The following is a 17,549-nucleotide window of genomic DNA, read 5'->3' as shown; positions in this document are numbered from 1 at the left end:
CACCACCTTACCACCAAACCCTTCAATTTTTCCTCTTTCTTCAATGGTTTCTCGATTTGTATTTCAATCAAACAATTTCTCACCTCATTACCTGTAAGATCTCTTTCTTCCTCACTATATTTTTCAATTCCGTACTTCATTTCCTTAATTTCACTCTAATTAACATCGTATTCGACCGATTTATACGTTCTAGGGTTCATTTACTGATTTCTGTAACTTATCTGATTGCTACATTCAGTAATTGAGTTGAGTCCGAATACTGTTTAATTAATTGTATTACGGCTGTATGTTTTAATCTGAGCAATTATATGTACATTTGAAGATTGAGCTAAATTTGGATAACAAACTGGATAATGTCTTTAATTACATGATTGATTCGTATGTTTAAATGAGATACTAATTTTGATCGATCAGTTTAATATGAAATGACTGAATATAGCTATTAGCTTTCTGGAGCGATATGAATGAAAATTAGTTATTAGTTACGGAGTATATGTTTTAAAACAAAGGATTAAAGCTATAAATACGCTATATACTTTCACTTTTGTTCCAGTGTAGGCTATATACACAATAAAATGCCAGTGTATGCTTTATACTTTCAAAAAGTGTGCTAATATGAACGCACTGAACTTATTAAACGGATAAAAGAAAAACGAGTTGACGTGGCATCTTTTTGGAGAATGTAGTTAGTGATACATTGGAACAAATCATTATTGTATATAGCCTACATCGGAACATAAATGAAAGTATATAACCTATTTGCCGCCATATCAAATTAAAAAAAATATGCTAAAAATTTGATTTTACCGGTTCAACGGGTAACCGGTCACCAATAACCTACATTAGAACACTTTTTGAAAGTATGTGACCTACACTCGCAGACTACATTGAAACAAAAGTGAAAGTATATAGCGTATTTATAGCTTTAACCCTAAAACAAATCCTTAATATAAGTATGGATAGTAGAGGATCATTCGCTATAGTATTGTGTCACAGGGAATCTGCTGGATCAGATGAAAGTGCAAAATTCACGGCTTATTCATCTTACTGTGTAAAAGGGCTAGAGAATGATGTATATTCGACGAATAACATTTTGCAAGGGTTCCATTTTGGACATTGTGTTTCATCTCAAACGATAACACTAAGTCGGTCTTCGTCAAGATCATTATCATCTGTTGCTTCTTCAGGCAGAGATAGAGTCATTACAAAGGATAACTCTTCAGTGGAAGTAACACACACAGATGAATTGGAACTTAACCGTGTTAATTGTCTTGTATGTGTATTGCATGAATCTGCCAGAAGCTTTTCTCATGCAATTCGAACTCTTGAATTTTCTAAGAGTGGGCCCGAGCTTGCAAATGCGTGGAATGGAGTAGACGTGCACGCATGGCATAAACGCATGGCATATCAGGTGGTCTGAAAAGAGTTTCATTTACAGCATACTTGTTTTCTAATATTCAAATAACCATAGTCAATATCGTAAACTAATCAGTTTGCATTATTATATTACAGGTAGCAGTATATGCTTTATTGAAATCTGTGATTGAAGTAGAGTTGTTTCTTTCTCAAAAGCGTTGCAGCAGTCCTGTAAGTGAAATGTAAGTACAATTTTGGAAGTTTTTGCCTTTTTGGTTAAGATGAGGCCTTAAACATTCTTTCCCTTTCAGTGTTACAATTGTTTGCCCTTTCTTATTATGGACAAATTGCATATTTTTCTTATTTCTTTTCCACATTTTAATATTGCAAACTACCATGTGATATTGTGGCTTAACATCATATTTATGCTTTTACTCAGTTTGTCTGCTAAGACATTGTTGTTGGGAGAGTTTATTGAGAATCAGTTGAATGCCAAGCATCCCGAATTGGTGCAGTGGTTAAGAACCGTTGAGCTTCCACGTATTGCAGGATCATTTATCCCACTATTCAAGAAGTGGTCAGTGGAATATGCTGGAAGGTATGCAAGTAAAATCTGAATTTGAATCGTCTAATATTCATTTACCCTTACAAATTATGATTTTTAGTTATGTACTAAGATAGGAGACATGTAAAACAAAATCATTCAGTGGTATTGCAGGAGTCATTCTGGCTATAAGCTGTTGTACTGCAGTTAAAAAGGTGGGATCAGGCCGTATTGCTTACTCTTTGTTCACAGAGTCTATTGATGATGTCTTGGTGGAGCTTATGGACTTATCATGCAGTCTTGTGACAGTAAATAAGTTACATCATTTGGCACTCGAGGCGGGCTTTGAAGGTGATTTTTTGTTGCATTTTGGTAAAAAGGTTTTACCAAATAAGAATATTGAAGATGTGGAATTTTGGATTGGATTGGTCCAGAAAAAACTTCTGGTAGCATTTCATAGAGAAAGCGTAATAACACACAAACTGGCAATCAGTGACAAGGTCAGTTGCATTAAACTCTTATCTTTGGAAGTATCCTAGATAATTGCATATGACCGAGCCCCAAAACAAATAGTTATCGTATCAAAATTACTTTTAATTGTTCATAAAAAACATACCATCTTCAAGTATAAATAGTACTTTTACAGATTGAAGAGACTATTTTAGCTACTCTTGGGATTTTTGCTTATCTGGGAAGAGAGACAAGATTATTTTTATCAGAAATGCACATAAAGGATCTTGATGAGCAAATAAAGGACTTTCTCAGGTAGATTGTTCAGTTTTTTAGACATTTACTTTTTAAAAACTGAACATATTTTGAAAACTTCGAACTTTAACAATTTGCAGCTACTTGGAGTGTGGTAGCTTGTATATTCGTCCCGAATTTAATTCCTTACCTGAGTATCAGCTATTCATTGAGGTTTGTTGGATAATTTGTTTCTCATACTACTACAGTGTTATACGATGTTGGTTATGTGTATTGTGATTTCAGGTGGTTGTAGATGAAATTGGATGGCTCGATTTCTACGCACCACTTAGGTCCAAGTTTCATCATGATGGAAGAAGATCAAGGCAGCAGGCTACCCAGGCGGAAAAGGAGATAATTCTTTATACTGTTCTTACCGTATGCTATGATGTTTTTTCCGGATATGCTCATTATAGCAATTCTTCTCAACAACCCATGGATTCAAATTTGCTTTCGTTTTTGCTTCGAAGGTAGTACAAGATTACCTGTTAGTGTTACTATATATTAAAAATGTAGGTTCAAGCTTCCATTTTGAAAATGTTTTACATAAACATTTTTTGCTTCTGACTTTCTGATTTAGTTTTTCACAAACTGCAACAAACCTTTTTTTTTTTTTTTTTTTTACAAAATGAACCTAATTTACCTAATTAATTATTCGTTTTCCCTATTTTAGACTATTACTCCAATCTCACTCAACATTTTTTCTTTTTTCTATAAGATAATAAGAATTGGTCATTTTATGCGTCATTTATTAAAAATTGGAACGCGTGAAATACTAATGCAACTCATTATCTGGTTATTACAAACAATAAGCATCATATAAACACTGCTTACTAGATCTCACTTCTAAAAGGTAATTATCTGATAAAAATTACACAATAAATGTAAAAAAACACGTTCAAACTGAAGAAATTTGGTACCAGATTATGAAGACAGAATAGTAAAATTTAAGAACAAGAACTTATTGGAAATCCTTCTCCAATTATAGAAAAACTCTTATTACAATCTTCCTATTACATCCCTATTTATAGTTGATTAACCTTGTCCATTAAGTTAATCAAGTCTAGTCTAGAATAATCTAGGATAATAAAGTCTAGAATGTATTAGAATAGTCAAGTCTAGAATCTATTAGAATAATCAAGGAAGAAGCAAAATTGAAAACTATGACGGCTAGCCCACTTGTTATCCGTTCACACGTTCCACCTCCTCAAATCCATTTGAGATATAATTTCACAAAATAAACCTCTAACTGTTACTTTATGTCAAGATTGGTCCAACAATCACCCCCCAAGCTTGACCTTGAGTCATCATTTATTTCTTTGAGTCTTCAATCCTTTGAACCCCAAGAATCTCTCTCATTTCAGCAAACTTTAACTTCGGCAATGCTTTTGTAAGAATATCAGCCCGTTGTTGATCTCCACTGATGTATTCAACTTTAATCTTCTCGTTTTCAACACACTCTCGTATGAAATGATACCGTGTGTCGATATGCTTACTTCTTCCATGAAATACTGGATTTTTCATCAATGATATTGCTGACTTATTATCAACTTTGATCATTTCTTCCCGTTATTTCAGCTAAGAGTCCCCTTAACCATATTGCTTGGCAAGCTGCTGCAGTAGCAGTCATAAATTCTGCTTCGCAGGATGATAAGGCCACTGTTTGTTGTTTTTGTGAATTCCAAGCAATAGGTCCATCATCAAAGTAGAACACTAATCCAGTAGTACTCTTTCCATCATCTGGGTCCACCGAGAAGCTGCTGTCGCTAAATCCAAGTAGGTTATTGCTACCATTCCTTCGATAGTGAATACCCAGGTCTACTGTACCTTTCAAGTACCTGAGAATTTGCTTAACAACTTGAAGATGAGTAATTTTAGGAGTTTGCATATACCTACTTGCATATCCCACCGAGTATGCAAGATCTGGCCGTGTATGAGTTAAATACCGAAGGCATCCAATTGTTTTTCGGTATTCAGTTGCATCAACACATTTGCTGCCATCATCTTTCATCAACTTCAGACCTGGTCCCATTGGATATTTGGTTGAATTGCACTCCCACATTCCTGCTTCCTCTAGGATTCTTTTAGCATATCTTGATTGATGAATTTTTATTCCATCTATGCCTTGTATTACTTCGAGTCCGAGATAATAAGAAAGTAAGCCCAGATCACTCATCTCAAATTTATCTTCCATTTGCCTTTTGAATTGTTTAATTTTCTCCGGGTTATTACCTGTTACAATCAAATCATCAACATAAATTTCTACCAAAAGTGATCCTTCTTGTGTTCTTTTTGTGTATACAGCTTGTTCAAGCTTACACCTTTGAAATCCACATTCCTTTAGAACTCCATCTAATTTTGTATTCCAAGCACGTGGGGCTCGCTTCAAGCCATAGAGAGCCTTTGACAGTCTGTACACCTTTTGTTCCTTCCCTTTTATCACAAAACCTTCCGGTTGAGATACGAAGACTTCTTCCTTGAGGTCACCGTGTAGAAATGCTGTTTTAACATCTAGGTGATGAACATCCCACCCTCTTTGGGCTGCCAAAGCTAGAATAAGTCTAACAGTCTCAAGTCTAGCTACGGGTGCGAATACCTCGTCAAAGTCTACACCATGTGTTTGGATGTAGCCTTTGGCAACTAGCCGTGCTTTATGTCGTGTGACATTTCCTTTTGCATCCCTTTTAATTTTGTATACCCATTATAGTCCAATAGGTCGGTGTCCCGAGGGTAGATCCATTAACTCCCAAGTATTATTCCTTTCAATAGAAGCTATTTCACCTTCCATAGCTTGCTTCCATTCTTGATGTCTTGTAGCTTCCTTGAAATTTGTTGGTTCTCCTTCGGTAAGAAGAAAATCATATATATCACTTTGATTTTTCCAACCTCGAGGTGGTGTATCATCATATGTCTCCTCTTCTGCCATAGATGGATCTGACTCATTGACTGTATCTGTCGGGAGACGAGACAGTATAGGTCCTCGTTGTTTTACTGTTGTTTCAGGACTGCTAACATCAGAATGGGTTATGCTTTCCTCATTGGTCGATCTTCCTTGACTTGAGGAGTTGCTGCTTTGTGGGCTATATGAGCTACTTGGGCTGCCTGGTTCAGTAGGCCCATTTTCGGAATTTTGATCAGCCGAGACAACTTCACCGGGGTTTATATGTATCACGAATTCTCCTTTGTGATTAGGTTCTTGATTGTATTCTACTCCGGAATGCTAATCCCATTTGCGTGCTTCATCAAATTCCACATCTCGACTGATTACTATTTTCATCTTCTCGGGATCATACATACGATGTGCCTTAGTTCCTGGTTCAGTTCCTAAATAAACTATTGGAATACTTCTGTCATCAAGTTTTTTTACTTGATCTGAAGGTACTTTCACATATCCAACACATCCAAACACACGTAAATGATCAAGATTTGGTCTTCTTCCTTTTAAAGCCTCATATGGTGTTTGATTTTTCAGAATCTTTGTGGGCAACCTGTTTAGAACATAAACCGAGTGACGTACTGCTTCAGCCCAAAAACTTTGTGGCATATCCATTGCTTTAAGAATACTCCTTGTTGTGCTCATCACTGTTCGATTTCGTCTTTCAACGATACCATTCTGCTGTGGCGTGTAAGGTGCAGTCAACTGTCTTGTGATTCCAGCATAATCACAAAATACTGATTGAACTCGTTGGATGTAAATTCTCCTCCCCGATCAGTTCTAAGGACCTTTATTTTCCTTCCATATTGATTTTCAGCAATCGCCTTGAATTTCTTGAATTGCTCAAACGCCTCTCCTTTGGTTTTTAACATGAAAGACCACATAAACCTGCTGTGATCATCAACAATCAGCAGAACGTACCTGTTTCCAGCTTGACTGGCAGGGGATATGGGTCCGCACAGATCTGCATAAACCTGCTCTAGTGGATTTTGGGCTCTAAAAGTTGTCTGAACAGGAAAACTTTGTCGTGAATGTTTCCCTGCTAAACATGCTTCGCACATCTGTGTAGGGTGATCAATAACCGGCACTCCATCAACTAGATTGTTGGTCCCTAGCCGCTTTATTGTATCAAAGTTCACATGACCGAGACGGGCATGCCACAACCATGCTGGATCATCAATCTTGGCATGTAAACAGATTGGTGTCCCAACCTCGAGATTAATTTTATACAACCGATTAGGGGACCTTTGAACCTTCATTAGCAGCGATCCATCTACCTCAAACATATACAAGAAACCATGTTTGATCAAGATTACACAACCCCCTTCTTCAGCTTGCCCAAGACTAAATATGTTAGTTTTTAAGTATGGGATATAAAGTATGTCGGTCAACAAACGTTGTTCACCATTCTTACATGTTAAAAGAATAGATCCTCTTCCTTCTATATCTACACACGAGTTATCCCCAAATCTCACTGTACCACCAATATCCGTATCAAGTTTTGAAAATAGTCCTTTGTTTCCTGTCATGTGGTTTGTTGCTCCAGTATCTAAGTAACACATGTTTTCTCCACCATCATGTGACTCATACTTTGCTGGAAAAACCTTCTTTTCACTTAGATGAATTACTTCCTTCCCGCTTCTTTGATTGGCTACGGATATCAATAGTGCAGATCTGTCATCATTAGCCACTGGTAGTTCAGTTGATCTAGCTTGAGTCAAATTTGCTTGTTCTCTTTTCTTTCGTGTTGGACAATCCGATGAGAAGTGTCCAAATGCATCACATCGAAAACACTGCAGCTTGGATCGATCTTTAGTTAAGTTTTCAGTTGTAGTTGTTTGTCTACCAGCAAAAAAGTTTTGTCCGCGGCCTGAACCCCTTCCTCGACCACCAAACTGTCCACGACCTCGGCCCCTACCCCGGGTGTCTTGGCCATTCCCTCGACCTCGACCAAAGCTGTTTTCTCGTTTCTTTCTTGAGTCCCATCCTTCATAGGACAACAGAAGTTGGTCATGGCTGTTATTTGTAGTCTTTAGACTGGTTCGTTCTTCGTAAGCTTTTAGCCTACCCACAACTTCCTGAAATTTCACCGTTTTGAGATCAATCAGTTGTTCGATAGTGGCTGCCATATTTAAGAATTTTTCTGGTATGGCAGTTTAATATTTTTCTCACCAACGTGGTTTCCTCAATGACGGTTCCAAGTGCAGCTGATTTTGAGGCAATTTCAGAAAGTTTTGCAGCAAAATCATCAATTTTTTCGTTATCTTTCATCCGTGTTGTTTCAAATTCAGCTTTAAGAGTTTGAAGTCTAGCCTCCATTACTCGTTCAACTCCAAAGTGACGGGTCTTGATTGCATCACAGATTTCCTTTGCATGGGTGCAACCTGCAACTTGAAGAATCAAGTCTTCAGGTAAAGATTGATACAGATAAGCGATTGCAGCATTATCCTTTTTCTGATCGACATCAGTTCCAGGTTCAATTGATTCCCAGATTCCATGTGCCTTAAAAATCGCTTTGATCCTAAGCGACCAGATGGGATAATTGGTCGCAGTTAGGATAGGGCACTGGAACGTAGGATGGCTAGTATCCTTGATTGCATCCGAGGTATTGATAATATCCCCCATGAATCTGGTCTTCGATCGACGCTCGTATTTTTCTGTCTTAGAATCTGGTGATTGATCTAGTCCTTTTGATCAACAACACGATCCCTTTTGTAACTTAGCTCTAATACCAATTGAAAGGATCGCATAGCCCAAACACAATGTCCTGCAATATAAGCCCAAGAGTCCATCCTTTTCTAAAACCAATTGGTGATAGAATGACTTTCCCTTAAACTTATATACATACATTTATTTTGTCCCATGGCCGATGTGGGACTTTGGTTTGCACCATAACAAACCTCCCCTCAAACCCAAGTCCATCTGGGCCTCCCCTCCAACGATATTCCGGATCCAACCTTTACCGCCGCCAACTCGGAACTCTCAACCTGGTGGGAGGGCAGGGAGATTTCGATACAAGGCTTCCAGGATCAACTCATCGTGCCAGGGTCGCGCCACGTCGCTGCGTGCGCTCAGGGGTGCGCCCACTGCGCTGTCCACCACATCGGGGCTATAGCCTAGCTCTGATACCATTTGAAGAAATTTGGTACCAGATTATGAAGACAGAATAGTAAAATTTAAGAACAAGAACTTATTGAAAATCCTTCTCCAATTATAGAAAAACTCTTATTACAATCTTCCTATTACATCCCTAGTTATAGTTGATTAACCTTGTCCATTAAGTTAATCAAGTCTAGTCTAGAATAATCTAGGATAATAAAGTCTAGAATGTATTAGAATAGTCAAGTCTAGAATCTATTAGAATAATCAAGGAAGAAGCAAAATTGAAAACTATGACGGCTAGCCCACTTGTTATCCGTTCACACGTTCCACCTCCTCAAATCCATTTGAGATATAATTTCACAAAATAAACCTCTAACTATTACTTTATGTCAAGATTGGTCCAACACAAACACCCCTTAACTTTGTATCTACTAACTTGTATTTGTTTTCATATTTTTAGCCAGACCTTATTATCTTATTGTCTCGAGGAGTATTGGGCTGCTTACGATAAATCAGGGTAAGCAAGTCTATCTGCAACTCTTTTTTAAACTATATCTCAATGATGAACACATTTAAACGTCTTTCGCTTTCCCACTGCAGCGAATTAATGAAATTTTCAGAACCCTCTGTTCAAAGTAATAGAGGGATGACAAACTCATCGGTATTATTGGAAGCTCAACAAAAGCCAGTTGACTTGATGAAAAGGAGAACTAGTCAAGACGGATCTACATTTAGAAAGGTATAAAGATCTTATAAGTTCCATGATTTTGCATCTTTTTATGTCTACTTTAGGATTAAATCAGTAAATGGATAAGGTTTTCCGTATTCAGGCTACCTGCGGGGAAGGGGAATATCTATTACTTAAATATACGCGGCCTAATCGGGTTATCCCGAGTTATCCCGTGACCGTTTTTGACGTTTTTCCCTGGCCACCCTAAGATATGTTGCTAGTGAGGTTTGAACCTGACACCTCATGTGAGGAAATTTTGACCCTAACTACTAGGCTATATTGGAATATTTTAGGGTTAAATCAGTAATTTATTAATATGGTTTTTACTATGTTCTTCAGGGTTCTAGTTTGGCAGGAGGTGACCCTGCAAGACACAAAGAGAGGCGCGGTGGAACTGAAACAAAGCCATTTGTTGAACGCTTTGTGAGGGACTCCACCATGAAGTTGGTCACTGTTAGTAATGTAAGCTTTTAAGAACTTAGTTTTGTGTGTGCGTCGTTAATCATTAATAGATAAATTTCGAGGTGGAAAACTAGTAAGTTGGATAAACGTCTAAATTAGGTCATTTTTACATATTGAAGTGGGTCAGATCGACATGGAACACTTCTGTATTCTAAACCCTAAATTCTGCGTGTTATAATAAATATTTGAAGTGTCAAATATGTTCACAAGACTCAGTTGACCTATTTGACTGTTTTCTGGCGTTGACCCATTTGAGACGATGAATCCGAGATCTACCCATTCACAAGTAAATGGGTTAATATTGCCACCACTAATTATTTGTTAAGCTGAATTGACACGAACCGTTATGCAGAACATATCGATGGGCACTCGACTACTCTTTATAGATATTAGGGATGCTTTTGGGTTGCTTGTGAAACAATTCCGTGGCAACAACATTACAAGTAGAGAAAGAAGGAAGCTTAAGCGAACGCTCAATGATATTGCCACTCTGATTCCAATTACAATCCTGATGTTGATTCCTGTAAGCATCAAATTACAAACAATTGATCAAACTGTTAATTCTTTCCCTAAACCAAAAACAGTTTTTTGTTAGGTTTCACTAATGATTCCATGTATATTACTAAATATTTGCAAATGTTTGCAATCGGTGAGCAGGTTTCAGCTGTAGGCCATGCAGCGATGCTAGCAGCAATCAACAAGTACATCCCGTCAATGGTACATCTCACTAATACCGTATTTTCACTCTCGTACTATGTAATGGCTTGCTTAATGGGTCATTACGGGCACAGTTGTAAAATTCGCGAGTTGGGGACGAGACGGTTGGGACTTTGGAGGGACGAGTCCGTCAAGTTGGGGATGAGACGGGGCAAGTTGTGCGTTGAGCAACGTTGACTTTTTGTAATAAATAAATAAATTAAACATATATATTACACATAAATATTTTAAACATAGATACATGACACAATTTAATTTTAAAAAGTACAAAATTTTTTACTTAACTTTGACCGACTTTGACCCGACTTTTTACCGTTGATCGACTTTTAAGCCGTTTTTGGGCGACTCGGGACAGACTAGTCTCCAAACCCACGCGCGTTGGCCCACTCGGCCAACTTTTACAAAAGAGATTACGGGTTAGGTTGACCTGCTAACCCATCTTTTTCCAAGTTTTTATTTGAATTTCTTAAATGATTAATATGTTGAGCTTAAGCATTTAGAAGGTGGTTTTTAACCCTTGCATGTTGCATATACTACTTTGCGAGATCTTGAAAACTATTAGGCATCAGCAAGCCATTTGTTTTTGTTTCTTATGATCTATTTATTCCCACGTGTCCTGGCAGATACCTTCTCCATTTTCATCTCAACGACTCAACTTGGTTAAACAATTAGAGCGAACAAAGAAGATGGAAATCGAATCGTGGGTCGTTGAAGATTCATGTCAAACTAAAGAAAGTAAAAATAATAATGAAGATAAAAGTTATACAGTAACTACGCCATCGTAATCACCAGGTACAACAAGATACTCCTGTCCGTGTTCGTTTTTGCACAAGTTACTTAGCTTGTATATAAGTAGATGCTGATGTATAATAATTACCGTTGACATAAAGTTCATGTCAACGGTTTTTGTTAATTTATTCAGATTTAGTTTAGATGTCTCATAGTAGGCATAATATTGCATGTTTGTAACTTGCAAGGGGCCTTATGTCTGATTTTAGCATGTTTCATATTTACATTCAGGTGAGAAATATATAAAAAAAGGTTGAACAAAGTATTGGTTAAGTTTGAATGAAAGTCAACTTTGGTCAAGTCAAAGTCAACGAAATAGTCAACACGTTCGGGTCGGGTCTCGGACAATTTTTCTGAGCTAACTAATCATATATGAGCATGTTAGAACAAGTTACATGTTAATCGGAGGTGCGTAGCATAGTTAGAATTTAACGTGAAAAAGGAAAATTGAACAGCCCACAAACGCGGCAAATGCCGCGCCGCGCTAAATGATGGTCGCGCCGCGCCAATGGGCGTGAGCTGATTCCTGGGCTGTTTCAAATGTTTAAGTCTCGAACCAAAATTCACCAATTCAGAAATAACGAACCGTAAACATTCAAAACACGTATCTCATATCATTGGAAAGGTAATTTAACGAGGAATACAACTAAACACATATCATCAAACAATTACATCATTTAAAATGACCAAATCCTCGTCGAATGATCGTTAAAAGTTCATCATTAAAGTTTCAAGTTCGTAAAACGCATTTCCTATAACGACCCGTCCTAATCCATCTGGATGAATACATTACATTTGGTTACATCGCGAGGTTCTGACCTCTATATGATACATTTTACAAACATTGCATTCGTTTTTAAAAGACAAACTTTCATTACATCGAAAGATGACAGGCATGCATATCCTTTCATAATTATATCCAAACTATAAATGACTTAATAATAATCTTGATGAACTCGATGACTCGAATGCAACGTCTTTTGAAATATGTCATGAATGACTCCAAATAATATCTCTAATATGAGCAAATGCATAGCGGAAGATTTCTTTCATATCTGAGAATAAACATGCTTTCAAGTGTCAACCAAAAGGTTGGTGAGTTCATAGGTTTATCATAAAACAATAAAATTCATCATTTTGATAGACCACAAGATTTAAATGCTGCATGGTACAAATGGGCCCGAATCCTATACCCACCTGTAATGTACATGCGATATCTTTTAAATACAGTACACCTTTCTCGTGTACGAAATCATCTTTCATAAATCTTAGTAACCGTACACGTATCTTGTGCACAAAAATAACATACACATAACATGTGTATAAAATCATTCTCTCGATACATAACATTCACTTTTCATTGCTTTCATAGCTTGGCTTGGTAACCGACCTTAACATATAATGCGCATAATAATATCCCCAAAACAGAACATCTCGTCTGTATAATAATCATATAAACTTCGAAGTACTAAACACTACGCCCACTAGCCCTTCCGTCTAGTGAACATTCTGGGTGGGGGTGTTAAACCCGGTAGCTACCTTTAGGATTCGCGTCAATTAGGCGTGCACTAATTCTCAAAATTAGTGATGTTCCCTAATTCTTAGGTTACCAAGCAATAATAATCAGGGGAAAAATATTCATATCAGTTGTGGCAATTATCACGTCCACATAATTCAATGGTGGTAATTATCAAGTCCACATAATTCATTCGAGGAATGTTTTGCTTGTGTCTATCTCGTCAAACATTTATAAAAGCATTTCATGTATTCGCAGTTCAAAATGTATTTCAAAAGCATTTAATAAAACAGTTGTAAAAGTAGCGCATGTATTCTCAGTCCCAAAAATGTAAAGAGTAAAAAGGAATCAAATGAACTCACAATCCAATATTTTGTAGTAAAAATATTCATACGACGAAACTGAACAATGCAGGGTTGGCCTCGGATTCACGAACCTATATCAATTATATATATTAACATATTGTAATCGAACAAATTTATATATATTATTATTAGTGATATAATTGTTATATTAATAAATTATATGTTTCATTAATAACTTAATTAGATATATTTATTCTTATATATACTTTCAATAGATAATTAATATTTATTACAAAAATTTTAATATAGTTATGTTTTATGGCACAAATATATTTTTATTTAGAAAATCTTTATTTGATATATTAATAATACTAATAATAATAAAAATGATAAAAATAATACTAATAAAAATGATAAATTAAAAATATACTTATCTTTTATTGATAATGATAATGATAATAATAATAATAATAATAATAATAATAATAATAATAATAATAATAATAATAATAATAATAATAATAATAATAATAATAATAATAATAATAATAATAATAATAATAATAATAATAATAATAATAATTTTGATAAAAAAATAATAATGTTTCTAATAATGACAATACTATTAATAATACTTATTTTAATAATACTAATGATATTAATGATAATAATAATATTACTTAATAATAACTATTAACCATAATGATTATAATGATAATGTAAGTATTAATACTTATATCAATACTAATAATAATAATAACTATAATAATAATAATACTACTTATAATGATTATACAAATGATACTAATGTTAACTATATTAATGATAATAATAAAAATCATGATGATGATAATAATAATAATAATAATAATAATAATAATAATAATAATAATAATAATAATAATAATAATAATAATAATAATAATAATAATAATAATAATAATAATAATAATATACATAACAAAATAACTACCTCAGAAGAAAAGTTCCAAAAATTAAATTGCCACAGACTGGGATAGAACCCCGGACCTCTCGCTTAACCACTCACACCCTTAACCATTCATTCATCTCCTTCTTAATTTCTTGAATTAATTCGAGTTTATGAATATATATAACATATATGAACTGTTTTCCTCATCTTTTCACTAACATCACCACAATCATCATTATCAATATTAAATTATGACCATCATCTCGATGACATTATCACAGCTTCTTAACTTCATTATCATCTAGTTAATCACCATTTTATTATAATATAATCATCCTTATAAATCCCTCGGCTCAATAACAAAATAGAATAAGTCCCAGTTGCCTCCTAAGTTCATATAGCATTCAACGGCCCAACAGAATATGAATGAAATTCGGCCCAAAACAAGTAAAAGCTCTCGGCCCAACTTCAGACTCTAAATAAGCCCAACACTTAATCGTGGCTGTTTCAGAAAGTGGAAATTTTGCAGCCGCCATTATCACCAATCGACTGGAAAATCACAACCTCATAACGGCAATAAATCGTGCGTGTGTGTATGATTATTTGAGTAGCAGTAAAATAGTTTAGCAACAGATTAATCCCATCACCTTCGAATTTACACAGATCGTGTAACAAAGAAAAACTGAAATGCGTATTCTTCTTCCTTCATCTTCGATTAACTGTTAGTATAAGGAAGTTGCAGGTTTTTATTGTGGTCTGTGATGATTGGTTCGACGGTTAAGTGGATTAGTTCAGGAATATAAAGCATTTGCAGTCACGAAGATGATAACACGGGTGTTTGTTTTCTGATATTTACATAAAGCAGGATAGTAGTAGCAAACGGGTTTGAAATGTGGCGGTTGTGGTGTTATTCATGGTGTATCGAATTGAAAACGGAAAAACAGAAGTAATAGGTCCAGAATAGTGGTTATTTGGGTGTGCTCACAAAGAAGAGGGGTGAAGAAAAAGGTGGTTTCTATGGTTCATAAACCGGAACAGAAATTAGAAAACATGCAGTATCATGACGTGGGTTTGATGACTGTTTGAGCAGAACTCTAAAATAGCAGCAGTAGTTATAGCAGTTGTTTTCAAGCAGGAAGTGGAATAATAACAAGAGACTGAGATCCTAGCAGCCGTAATAATTAAGTGTGGTGTTTGTGGGTTTGTGATGGCGTGTGGTTGTAGGGTGGTTTACGAAAAAGAAGAACAAAAGAGGAGAGAGATGTAGAGAGAGTGACGGTGGTGTGTAGTTATGAGGGTAGTTTGGAGGTGGTGAAGTGGGTGGTGATCGTTATGGTTAGTGGGTTCTCGAAGTAGAAGGAAAGTAAAGAAAGGTGATCGGTTTAGTGGTGGTGAGAACGTGATGACCATGGTGAAGGTGGCCGACGATTGCAGGTGGTGGAGGGGTGAAAGGTTGAAGAAGAAGGAGACTAGTGGTGGTGTTTGATTGTTTTCATGTAAGTTTAGGGATACAAACGATGATGCTTCAGTTGTGTAAATTGCATAATTTCAAGCATTCACTACTACACAAAAAAGGCAACGAAACCAGTTTTTGGACCTTTAGAAACCGGTTTTAAAAACGGTTTCTATTGGTAGGGGTTTATTAGGTTGAGACCGGTTTTAAAACCGGTTTCTTTTGTGGACTTTAGAAACCGGTTTTTAGTAAAAACAGATTTCTTTTCCTTAGTAAAGAGACCGGTTTTTGAAAAAAACAGGTTTCTATGCATGCCAAAAGAGACCCCTTTTATGTAAAAAACCGGTTTCTTTGCTATTTTTTAAAAAAAAAAAAATATTACCTGCAGCTATATAACCAGAAGTAGATATTGTATCATCTAATGATCTAAACCAAACAACAAGATACAAACGACTGAAATAAAACCATACTAAATACCAAACTGCAATTATAATAAACTTATATTACCACCAATTTCTCGACGTACAAAATTATTTCAATCAAATCAATACACTAAGTTGTATTTAATGAATCTGTATAAAGCACTAACAAGTACACAACTACAACTTTCAAATACCTATTGCAAACTAATATTTGATTATAAAGTATTACTACTCAAGAACCTCTTGAAAGAGCTATAATGCACTAGCAGATAAAGCGTCCTTTGTTCCCACCATCATGCACCACCAAAGTTAAGAGTCGTTTCAATATCACACAAGTTGGATTCGTTGCCAAAATTGCTGGAATACAAAAAGAATTAGCTAGGAAACACATGCGTAAAACTGCAAATGTAATATGAATTTTATACCTTTGAAGGTCTTGAACATAAGTCTGAATTGATATGACGTCCCGGTATCTACTACCATAAGAACGATAGATATAAGATGTCTTCTATAAAAAAATCAAGTACCAGTATGGTACATACGATTTTTTACCAAGATGCATCTCACATGTGTTCAAACTATTTAATTGAGGCAATATATTGTAGCAGCATATAAGCAATATACGATCTTTTTGTAGTAGTGTTAGATGGAAAAGAAATATAAAAGTAAACCACTCGCACATTGTTATCTTACTAACTGTATAAACTGGCACTTAAAGTTCAACAGTAGAAAGACAACTAAAGCAGCTGTCCAACACCTATATGCATCCACATTTAAATTGTAACTGAGCATATCAAATGCAAGTATAACTCTTATGTAACAAACAGTTGCAAACAATGAGCAACAACAAATATAACTCATAAATGTTTAAATTGTAAAGGAGCATATCAAATTCAAATATAACTCTTAGGTAAGAAACATCTCGATACAAGAAGCAACAACAAATATAACTCTTAATTGTCTAAAAACGACCATTTAAAGAAACGTGAGTGCATATAAGCACATACAATAAGATCATGGGTATCGGTATGGGCTAATAAGCATAAATAATGATAGGAGTCTCATGGCCAACATGAACAAATAAATTCTTCTTTCATCCTAAACACACGGGAAACGACATTCTCTATAACTCTTAAACACACAACAACATAGCAAGTGGAACAATTCCCAAAAGAACATATATGGCAAGACCTATAAATAGTAGTGACCAAATATATAAAACACATATGAGGAAACAAAAGATATGTTACTGAAGCAATCAACTTGCATGTAAATACCTTCATGATCTTCTTGCACTTAGGAGATAGACTGTGACCAACTCAGCACCTGAGATACATTACACAACATTTATCCTGAGATGTCACTACAAACATATAACGCACCTCAACATCGCTGCAATGAATACTTTGATAGTGATAATTTGTTTTACTGCAGCTATATAACAAGAACTAGATGTTGTATCTTCTAAACCAAACCAACAAGGTACTAGCGATAAAAATAAAACCATACTAAAAAATAATACTAAACTGCAATTATAATAAAA

At 35.4% G+C, this 17,549-nt stretch overlaps 1 protein-coding gene across 1 annotated transcript; it reads left to right on the top strand.

Annotated features, from left to right (window-relative positions):
• The first annotated feature begins 955 nt into the window (after positions 1 to 955).
• LOC139871269 (uncharacterized) lies at positions 956 to 11,605 on the top strand. The gene is made up of 13 exons (XM_071859000.1): positions 956 to 1,411; positions 1,513 to 1,598; positions 1,796 to 1,954; positions 2,064 to 2,400; positions 2,547 to 2,665; positions 2,746 to 2,818; positions 2,891 to 3,114; positions 9,142 to 9,198; positions 9,282 to 9,420; positions 9,751 to 9,873; positions 10,226 to 10,396; positions 10,531 to 10,590; positions 11,214 to 11,605. The coding sequence occupies exons 1-13, from the start codon at positions 956 to 958 to the stop codon at positions 11,373 to 11,375; spliced, it is 2,166 nt and encodes a 721-aa protein (XP_071715101.1). The 3' UTR covers positions 11,376 to 11,605.
• The last annotated feature ends 5,944 nt before the right edge of the window (positions 11,606 to 17,549 follow it).

This window comes from Rutidosis leptorrhynchoides, chromosome 10, assembly GCF_046630445.1.
Source record: "Rutidosis leptorrhynchoides isolate AG116_Rl617_1_P2 chromosome 10, CSIRO_AGI_Rlap_v1, whole genome shotgun sequence".
In the NCBI taxonomy this organism is placed as follows: Eukaryota; Viridiplantae; Streptophyta; class Magnoliopsida; order Asterales; family Asteraceae; genus Rutidosis; species Rutidosis leptorrhynchoides.
The sequence above is the reverse complement of the archived record's forward strand: the minus strand, read 5'-3'. Positions and strand labels throughout refer to the sequence as shown.